This window comes from Trichoplusia ni, chromosome 6 (assembly GCF_003590095.1).
Source record: "Trichoplusia ni isolate ovarian cell line Hi5 chromosome 6, tn1, whole genome shotgun sequence".
Classification (NCBI taxonomy): Eukaryota; Metazoa; Arthropoda; class Insecta; order Lepidoptera; family Noctuidae; genus Trichoplusia; species Trichoplusia ni.
Genome location: NC_039483.1, coordinates 13,043,617 through 13,054,665, shown reverse-complemented (window position 1 = coordinate 13,054,665; position 11,049 = coordinate 13,043,617). Strand labels below are relative to the sequence as shown.

General features: G+C 33.5%; 2 protein-coding genes across 12 annotated transcripts in view; one reads left to right on the top strand and one right to left on the bottom strand.

Moving 5' to 3' along the window:
* Positions 1 to 478: 478 nt before the first annotated feature.
* Positions 479 to 11,010, top strand: LOC113495467 (calcium uptake protein 1 homolog, mitochondrial-like). 3 transcript variants are annotated; one of them, XM_026874219.1, is made up of 11 exons: positions 479 to 842; positions 1,071 to 1,197; positions 1,290 to 1,449; positions 2,141 to 2,178; positions 2,728 to 2,739; positions 3,315 to 3,429; positions 7,316 to 7,476; positions 8,024 to 8,159; positions 8,392 to 8,497; positions 8,771 to 8,988; positions 10,041 to 11,010. In XM_026874219.1, the coding sequence occupies exons 1-11, from the start codon at positions 601 to 603 to the stop codon at positions 10,193 to 10,195; spliced, it is 1,470 nt and encodes a 489-aa protein (XP_026730020.1). In that variant the 5' UTR covers positions 479 to 600; the 3' UTR covers positions 10,196 to 11,010. The 3 variants fall into 3 exon arrangements, with proteins under 3 accessions (XP_026730020.1, XP_026730019.1, XP_026730021.1); XM_026874218.1 differs by lacking the exon at positions 2,728 to 2,739 and adding an exon at positions 2,498 to 2,542; XM_026874220.1 differs by lacking the exon at positions 2,728 to 2,739.
* LOC113495472 (carbohydrate sulfotransferase 11-like) overlaps positions 3,637 to 11,049 on the bottom strand; it is a 602,728-nt gene continuing 595,315 nt past the window's right edge. For 3 of the 9 annotated variants that reach the window (XM_026874238.1, XM_026874239.1, XM_026874242.1), the window contains 2 exons: positions 4,408 to 4,663; positions 3,637 to 4,334 (listed from right to left, as the gene is read on the bottom strand). In XM_026874238.1, coding sequence (XP_026730039.1) covers positions 3,652 to 4,334; positions 4,408 to 4,663 — 939 coding nt within the window. In that variant the 3' untranslated portion in view covers positions 3,637 to 3,651. The other 6 variants (XM_026874243.1, XM_026874244.1, XM_026874245.1 and 3 more) reach the window with 6 other exon arrangements.

Sequence of the window (11,049 nt, the reverse complement as noted above, 5' to 3'; positions counted from 1 at the left end):
TCCCGCGAATCGAAAAGTCGAGGCTTCATGCAGTCGCTCGTCGCTCGTTTGCAGCGATAATCTATTGAAGACGTGACCCTGTGTTGCTGATCTCCTAACTTTATTCGTACCCCGTGGCTGTGATATAAGCCAAAGAAATAGAAGGCTTACCTTGTTTAATTCCATTATTTACAGGAATTAATTTGTAAACCGTTGCAGCACCACCCTCGATCTTTTCCCAGCGACAATGCTCAACCTTTTCAGCTTTGTCACTAAACATCAAAATATGACCATATTTGTCGCTGGAAACGAGAGCCAGCGGCCGCATCTTTAAGAGGGCTAGATAAAATGGCGCAATAATTTTATGACATGATGACATACAACTGCAAATGCGATCTGTTACAACAATCTTTAGATTGTTATCTGTGGTCACATGCATCTTTAGATTGTTATCTGTGGTCACATGTGACAATAAAAAAGTGCCAATGACATTGATTGTCAATGTCAAATTTCTAATGTCAAGATTGTCGAGCAATGCTGCAGCTCGTGTAAAGTTATTTTTAATATTTATAAAATCCTTCTACTGGTGATCTATGCTTTAAAACAGTTAACATCCTCAAAATGTATAGTGTTTGCTCGCATTTGTACAAGATTCCTGCTGAACTCGCTGCTATACGGAGAATAACATCTATTAGTGCACCAAGACTTCTTGCAGTAAAAGCCAAAACATCAGTCGATTTCCAAAACAAAAGCTATACCTCTTCTACAAACTATGCTGGTAATGATCAGAGGCGGTATTCATACAAATATTTGTACGTTTCTCTCTTATTTGGAGCTGCAGGCTATGCATCATACAAGTTTTGGTAAGAAAAACTGCTTCACTTTTTGCACGTTTTACTTTAAGTTAAGATAGAGGAAAGAGCTACTTAATGTAAATCCTTTATTTGCTTAAATATCTTTAGTTTCAGTCATTCATACCAAACTTAAATTATTGGTCATAATATTATTTTGAAATTCAATTTTAGTTCTATTGTATATTTGTGTATATTATGAATAAAATAAAGTAACCATACAATTTAAATTCTTACCAGGGTGAAAAATCAGTTGTTGCCATCTGTAAATGCTGCTGAAGAAATTTCAGAGTCTGATTCTGAAAGTGAAGTGGACACTAAAAAGAAAAGATACCGAAAAGAAAAGGTTGGATTCAGGGACAGAAAGGTCAGTAGTTTTAATGTATCTTTTCATACTATTATTTTTCACCAGTTTTTTATTTTTAGAACCATTTTTAATTATTTTTTTATTTTATTCAGATAATTGAATATGAAAACCGTATGAGGTCATATTCCACCCCTGACAAAATATTTAGATATTTTGCTACAGTTAAACTGACATTTGGTGAAAACACAGAGATTTATATGACTCCTGATGATTTTTTACGAGCTATCACTCCTGGCATGAAACAGCCTGATGGTATTTCCTTTTTTTTTTTATTTGTTTTTGTTTCATTTTTTACCAAGTATTTTATTGATCATAATATCATTCTAGCTGTAACAGGTAATTTAAACAGAATTTAATTTTCTAAATATAATTAATAATTATTACTCATGTTTACATACTGACTTAAAGTATTGCTAAAATGGAATAACTGATTGTACTATTACTAATTAATTTTTGGTTGATTAACAGTTCAATTAATACTGTGCTTGTATAAATACTATTATGTTTTTATAATATTTATTCAATAAATCTTCCTGTCCTGGACGCTGCTGGATAGATAATAGAGTATGAGAACCGTATGCGTCAGTACTCTACCCCAGATAAGGTATTTCGGTACTTTGCTACACTACAGGCACAGCATCATGATCAGCACGATATATTCATGACTCCTGATGACTTCCTTCGCTCCATGACTCCTGGTGTCAAACAACCAGATGGTAAAATGAGAAACAGAATACTGCATTAAACCTTTTTAGTTATAAGTAAAAATAATAACTTGTAATGAAATTTAAAGCTGAAATGAGATGAAGTATGAATGGACTAAACAATATTTGCTTGGGATAACATATGTACTTTCTAGTAGTAGTTGAGGATATATAAAATAAGGCAAGTAGAAGTCAATAATATTTTTGTTAAAATACCTAACTCATTTATTTTTTAACAGGTTTGGGGTTGGACCAATACAGAAGATATGATCCAAAGGTAAATATTCATCTATTTAAAAATATTCTGTACCATATAGTACTTAACCTGGAGTAGCACCCTGATGTCTTTAATAAAGTATTGTAATTAACGCCCATGACAAAATGACTAATCTTTAAAGCCTTTCCTAACTCCTATAAAAATAAATTATAATTAATCTATTTATGTACAAATGCTATGTGCAATGACGATTCCATTATGAAGAGCAATTTTAAATACTTCCTTTGTGTTTAAAAATACTAATTCATTTTCTAAATAATGGTACAATTATCTTAAGCAAAAATTAATAGCACTTTAACAGAAGGTTTCTTTATTATAGAGGGAGCAGATACTCTTCAAGAAGAATAAAGAAAGTTTACAAAAAGTATTTCACTTAATATTTTGTACAGTAATGTTTTCATATCTATCCAATTCTTAGGAACACATTACTCAATCACAGATGTTATTTAGAATATTTATTGCTTCATAGCAACCTAAATTGTCATTGGATACTTTTGCACAGTCAGCACCACCTCTTCAGCTACTTACATCACTTTCTTGTCTTTTCAGAACATCAATGAGGTACTGTCTCTCTTCTTCTTATTTCTCTACTGCTCTCGACTTTGTAATGATTTTTAATTTCAAGTGCACATCTTTGACTTGGTTATTTCCCTGTCAATGTTCATGTCATTGCCGTTGGCTACTTCGTGCCTCAGTATAGACTAGTACACTTCAATAGATTTTAGGACAATCTTTTTAAACAATTTAGTAATCTGCTACAGACCTGCTCGCTGATTTATATGTTTACTTCAAGCGTTTATGGGTCTTAGATCCCGCCAAATCTTGCGTTCTCAACCATTTCTCCATAGCATGCTGTTATTGTATTCAACCTTTTTTGCATTGTAATATTATTTTACTTGAAGTAGTTGCACTTAGATGAATATTAAATATATTTATATGAGTAGTATTATTTTTAATACACACTTTATACATTTAGTAAACAGAAAATATTTATTTAAAAAATATATTTAAATAGTTAACATACTTATTTTTCCATAGTTTACTAGATTAATGTTTTGTTTCGATAGATACTACTTATTGCTTATATACTGTCTTTATAATAATGTCCTTCGCTAAAACCCTGTATTTTTACGCAGAGTATAAGTCAACGACTCAACTTGGACCTCGATGAAGACTCAATTTTCTATAAGCTCGGCTCCTCGGGACTCATTACCTTTAGTGACTACATATTCCTTCTGACAGTTTTATCAAGTAAGTTTTTTATAAATACAGAAATCATTACTAGATAATTACCACAGATTTTACGAAAGAATATTTATTTATTACAAACACAGCTAATTTAATATATTTCTTTATTACTTCCCTACGTCAATGTGTGCAATTTTTTGGAAACAAGATTCCTAGTAGTGCTGTAAATATACATTTAAGCGCAGTGTAAGGTCGAAATGAAACCAAATATAATTTTGATAGACTTTATTTTCTAACATAACGTTCATAAACTTTCGCATCATATCCAAACATTTCAAAATCTAATCCATATATTTTTAACAGATCGTTTAGCATTTTTATATTCAATTGACTAAAATAATACTTTAACAACGCAGTCGTATTCTTCCCATCCCGAGATTTATTCATAACAGTACGAAGTCTCATCCTTCGATCACGAACCTTTCTATCTAACACGTGCCCTAGCCCTAATTGTTGTATTACAAACATAGAATCTCTCGCCAAAGTCTCCACTTTCGCTATCACACTAAAATTCACTGCACAAGGTGAGCAAAACCTATAATACGGAGTCCAATGTTCGTCAAATGTTAAGTCATTTTCTTTGTATTTATCGATCAAGTATGAAACGAACTCATAAAAGGTAGGCCCAAAACTTTTTATCGGTCCGAAAATCTCAACGGCTTTTTCTCGATATTTTGCCACAATTGATCTTGCCAATTTTCTGTAATATGGAGGGGTCACGTTCTCCAGTTTATCACGATACGCTGATAACAATCTGACGAATGGCTCACGGACCACCAAAAGTGACACAACTCCTGGAGTATTTACTGCGTCTTTAAGTTCCTCGACACTTGGGCGAGGAAATTTCTTTCTTGCTAACATTAAAGGAGTCTGTCTAGTTTTCGTCAAAAACTTTTTGTCGTATCCTCCTGAAAAATAAGTCTATTAAATGATGCTTTGTGTTTATATAATTACGTTTAAAAGCATTCTAATGGTTCTTACCCAAAATGTTAAAATTATACAGCCAAGAAGAACTAGCTGCTTTAAAAATATTGCACCATACAAGGCTATGAGTATGATCCACAAAGAACTCTTTGTTATTTATTGGCTGAGAAGCTAGATTCCTTTTTTTGCACACTGCATGCACATTAGCTGCTCTCATATCCAGTTCAGAGACCGTAGCGTTGTCTGGCTCTGACCAATCGACATTATTGTCGGTTATTTCTGGCTCATCGTCCCCTATGACTGGACCCTGTAACTGTATTAATAAAACTGTTAGGTATAATTTGGTATTCAACCACTTGTCAACACAGAGCACTTCATATAAACATGTCACAGTACCAGCCATTTAGTGTAATTGTCAGGTACTATCGCCCAGTCCTTCACCGGGGTATTTACATTGCTTTTTAATATCGTCATTTTCATAACAATCATGTAAAGCGTCGCCCAAAACAAAAAGGTCGCAGTTTTTGCACCACATCGCAAATATTGAAATGCCTTTGTTTTGATTCTGGCCCGAAAACGTTTCACTGAGAATATCATTTTTCCGCGTCATGGGGTAGTTGTGCAGTTAAAATTTAACAAGAAATAAATAAACCCCTTTTTAATATAATATTACGTTGCATGAATATATCACTTATAAGAATTGAACATGGTTTAGAAGACTGTGTTGTTTGGCCGTTTGTACACTCAGTAGCCAATGGAGCTATACGCAGCATCCGAAGGAGGCGGGGGATCGCACCGGGCATGAGCGAATCTAATGATTTTCTGTTCCCACGCGCGCAACATTTATCTCGGCACTGGCTATTCAAACGCGCAACAGTGTGCACAGTTCAGAGTTTACTATCATAAAACTGTGAATTTCCCAAATCAAAACAATGTTTTGGATAATTGTAATGTTCCTGTTCCACATGTTATTCTATTTATTGGTAGTTGGATATATGCTTTTGTAAATTGATGTAAGTAATACTTACCAGAATTACGAATACGAAATAAACTTTCATAATACCAGATTGACATAATTCTTTAAAAAGTGCAATAGCTCGTCGTTTTATCGGTTTCGATTACATTATGCAGAATTAAGCTCTCAAAAATAGTCTGCGGTAAGGCAAGCAGACATACCTCACGCGGTGTGAATCTGTTAGGACTTCCATAAAATAAGTCGTAAATTATGCCAATAATGTTGCACATAGGAAATTGTAACAATCACAATCTGGGTCATAAATAGGCTTTTATAACCTCTAGTAGTAGAAGAAGGATACAATAATGAAGCTAGACTTGCTTCGCCCGCTATTGATTTGATGATTTTCCGTCCTTATTGAAGCTAGATTTTAATTAAATTGTAATCAGTTGTTGAAAATGGCGTCCGAAAACAATGTTATAGCAATGGTATGGTTAGTGAAAATGTAATAACACAACTCTGATATCTACCGTGAATAAGTTTGATTATGACACAGGAAACAATTTATTTGTGAACTGATCTGCGTATGGATATCAAACAAGATTTTATTAGGTTGACCTGAATGTATAGAGAATATATATTTGTAGTTACGATAAGAATACACTTTTATGATACCTATAGGGCAAATTAATAAAAATGTAGGCCTTAAAGAAAAGATTTATAAAAACAGAGAGAACATACTTTGCCTATGAGCTGACAAGTTTTAGTGTAAAATATTGATGTATTTTATGCCGTTTTGCTACATAACTAAATGTGATAGGCCTCACAATTTGGCACCATGCTTGCTCAATACTCTTGAAGACCGAACGGTTTTATTATTAATTAATTGAAAATAATACATGTTACTTTTTTAAGGTACCTACATGAAATCGACATCTTACAAGTCAAACACTTAGATCGTTTAAAATAAACGATTTTAATGATTTTACAAAAGACACCATAAATGTTAAACCCACCTGAAAAATAAACCTGGTCACCATGATTGAATAATTGATTGCAGTTGATTTTCTTCTTTTAATTTTCATTTATGATAATACTTACACAAAACCACACATTAACACACAAATGTTCGAAGTGCTTAACACTTGCTTCGAGATAGCATTTTAATCTGCAAAGGGCTGAGAATTGTATTTATACCAACGAATTTCAAACAAAATAATTATATGTCAACACATCTCAATAAATTTTAAATATGCAGATCATGCAATCATAATATTATGATGCAAACCGATACTTGTGTCATTGATATTTTAAATATATCTGATCAAACTTTTACAATACTTATCAGCTGTTATCGGCTATAAGATGAGGATTTCCTTGTATTTAACACTCGTCAGCAGACCAAGGCATGCTTTCGTCATGCTTTTAGACGCCGTTAATTTAATCAATCATTTTAACACGGATAGACTTTATTGTTTACTTTCTAGAACTATACACGCGTTATACGTCAATGTATGACGTCTTCATTTCTTAATATTACGTAACGTTTCGTTACTATAAACACGTAAATAATAACACGGTCATAAAAAAGAAATATGATTATCACCTCATTAAAATAATAAAACCTTTTCCCTTTACCCTACTTATACCGCTAATCCTCATTCCATAATAGCGTCCTGACACCTGTTGATATCGGTTTATTATCCTCCTTTTATCCTGTTGCTCGGGCTAGGCCTACCCTTATCCATACCGTTTTGGAATACGACCCTCGTGTGCTCTACTTATTTCACTATGGCTTGATTTAATATCCCTCGCAAATTAAAAACTTGGTACACGGTTTATACCTAACCAGGATTAACACATAGTATAGTTTGGTCCCGATTTTACCTTCCCGTGAGATTCATTTTCAATTTGTAGCCCGTGGGCTTCGTGCAGTTTTCTATAAGTAGTTAAATGCTGTTCTGATTTTTGTTTAATAGATAAGTAATCAATATGATTATTTTTCTTCAGCATCCCGTCGCCATTTTGAGATAGCGTTCCGTATGTTTGACCTGAACGGAGATGGCGACGTGGACTGTGAGGAGTTTGAGAAGGTCGCAGCCCTTATTCGACAGCAAAGCAGCATTGGATCCCGGCATCGAGACCACGCAAATACTGGCAATACCTTTAAGGTAAGCAATTTCCTTGTTAGTTCTCAGTTTAAAAACTGATTATCGAACACCACATTTACATGAGGTCCCAAAAAAGGAGTGCGTATTGTGGCATGTGTATAATATATGCGCATGAAACATGTGTTTTTATATCCTTTTGTGTATGTAAGTATAATAGGGATGACGACAATTTTTTTTTGCAGTGTCCGTCTTGTAGTTATTTGTATAATAATGAATACGTATTTTCTAATTTGTCCCGCAAACATAAATTTACCAAATTACAATGAATGAAACTTACGCGTCTCGTCACGATTGAGTATGAATTTTACCATATCATTACGTCGCAAGCCCCCTCTCCTAAACTTTAAAGCAGTTAATCTTTGTCAATTCTAGTTTTTTTGCAAAAGGAAAAAAATACGTGTCTAATTCTTTTCAATTATCTAACTGAGGGACTAATTAGATGTTTTCTTTTTATACCCAGTCATCATCCCTATTAATCCGTAATTTAATGTGTCAGAGATGTTCAGGCAATCTAATTTTGACTTATTTCATTATTATTAACTTTCAGGGTATCAACTCAGCGTTGACAACTTACTTCTTTGGCCCGAATTTGAACCAGAAACTAACAATCGAGAAGTTCTTGGACTTCCAGCAGCAACTTCAAAGGGAAATATTGTCACTTGAGTTCCAACGAAAACAACCAGGTTAGTTCATATTTTTATCGTATTTTACAAATTTTTTATTAAAAATCCACATCGACCACATCGATGGAATACCTCAGTTACTGAAAGAATGACAATTGAAACATCGTAGATACACAGTATACGAGAACTCCCAGAAGGTTTTGGTCAACAAAACAACAGTTTTTTCTCCTTTACTGTATATTTACATTTGCTAGAGGAATTATAACTATAATACTATTTAATTCAATTTCAGACGAAAATGGTCGTATTACCGAAGCCGATTTTGCTGAACTGTTGCTGGCCTATGCTGGTTACCCCGCCAAGAAAAAGGCCAGGATGCTTAAGCGTGTTAAGAAAACGTAAGAAATCTTCAGATTGTTATTTAAGTTGCGACAAAAAACTACTTCTAGACTATGATTCTATTCAAACAAGCAAAATTTAAATCCTAAGACCAAAATACAATGGCCGGAATCCTGTGTTGGTCACATCAATTCCCACACTCTTAGTAATAGTACAATCATTCATATTAAACAACCGTACTTTTTGTATTTAATATCGCAGTATAAAAGGATCCATAGCAGCTTTACGCTTTTTCTAAAGCATTTTACTTTTTTTTACGATTTTCATTTTAGTTTCCGCGACCACGGCGTGGGCATAACAAAGGACGACTACCTGAAATTCTTCCACTTTCTGAACAACATCAATGACGTGGACACGGCGCTGACGTTCTACCACATCGCGGGCGCTTCCATCGACCAGCCCACTCTGCGACACGTCGCCAGGACCGTGGCTCACGTCGACCTCGATCCGCACGTTATTAACGTCGTCTTCACTATTTTTGATGAGAATAGTACGTATTTTATTACCTGCTTTTTTAGTCATAGTCATGCGGAAGGGTAAAGAAAGCGTGACATGATCGTGTATGTTCTTATGTTGTCAAATCCAAGTCTAAGTCAGTTTGCCGTAGTAAGGAGAAGTTACTTTTGCTTGGTAAGATCACGTAACAATAATGAATGCTAGACTAGCTTGGCGAAACCTATGAACACTCGCGATGTATTGAACCGATATAATTAGTTTATATAGTTAGGGAGAATGCATATATACATGCATTTACCTTGAACCTTTAATATTCAATGCGATATTTCAAAAATACTGGAATAAGCTTTCGATCTGTCTTTAGAATACTGAAACAAGTATGCTATTTGAGTAATTAACTAATCATCGATACGAAAATGAGTTATCTTTATTGCATTAGGATACGTGTTTTTATGCATTGGCAGAGCTTAAAAAGCAAAGCAATTTTTGTTTCTTATACTGTATACTGTGTTTCGATATTTTACTAAAAAAATCTCGTGTGATGTCACTTATAAATACACTTTTTACTGGCAAGTGACCTTATTAGCTTTTTACCCCATAATACTTTCCACGTTTAATAAATTAGAATATAAATTTGCAATACGTATTTAATATTTATTGGTATTTTCTAAATCATATAGATACCCTATTATACTGTGTTTCAGAACTAATTAAAAAAATAAATTTCCATTTTTAAAGTAATATTAACACTTCAAATAAGATGAAAATTGGTGAGGCATCGTAGTTTGTCTCATTTGTGATGTTTCACATTAAATATGTTGTAAAATTGTGCAGTGTATGTACAGATTCTTAGTTACTCAATATACATAGAAAGTATCATAACAGTCCATTTTATAAAAAATAAATACTATCATCTGTAATAATAAGCCGTAAGATAACAGTTAATTATCTTTCAAATATTCTTAAACGTATAATGTATATGTTAGTAGTACCGAAGTCATATAGATGAATCAGTTTATGATCTACTATAATACTAACAATATTCCTTCAATCGTGTACAAAAATTAATGAAGTTACCCTTTGCAGTGGACGGCCAGCTCAGCAACCGTGAATTCGTAGCAGTCATGAAGAACAGACTCCTGCGTGGTCTAGAAAAACCCAAAGACACAGGATTCGTCAAACTTATGTATTCGCTAATCAAATGTGCGAGGGATACTAAACCGGCTATCTTAGATTTCTAAATGTATGGTAACGCTTTTTATCTTTTTTTTTTAATATCTGTATTCAATCTCGTTTTAAGGTCTGGGTATATCAGTAAAGAAAATCTTCAACAATTTGATAGATCGCTCATTGGTCCGGTAAATATGCTGACTAAAATACCAACGCTACCAATGCAGACTGTAGTCCAGTTTACATCAATAAAATCTGCAACAGAACTAAAAAAATCTTATTCCAGCTCAATTAAATCTAACATCTTAACACAGAAGCTGAACATAAAGCACCCTAGACGCTATATAAAACAATACCCACCGGGTTTTCCAATAGCATTTACAAATACCACACTACTGTATTTAAATAAACATCTTACATTTCTACTGAAATCAAATACAACCAACTTTTGTATGTGTATACAGGTCTGTTGGTAATGAAGTAATTTACAATCGGGTGAACGTCCCTTTGATCGGACGACCTATAAAGTCTTGCCATCGTACACACGACTCTTTATGATGATACCTTATTGAACGTGTAAACGAAAACCGAATCATTGCAAACGAAATGCCAGACATATTTATAAATAAATTAATATTACAATTCAGTCTACAAATGTTCTACTATGCAAAAACCTCTACGAATATTGCAAAAAATATCTATTATTATTTATTTATGAATATTTAAGTATATATTTTATCTATATGGCAATTATAATTGTTGGAATTCAGGCCTAAGAATGATAAACGTTTCGTAATGTACTGAGCAATGGCGGAACAATTCCTTCATTACATTACTGAAGGAGTAAACTTCAGGTCTCGTAAACATTTTGTCTGTTTTGCTCGAAAATATAAAATCCGATTTATATCATAATATCTCTTATATG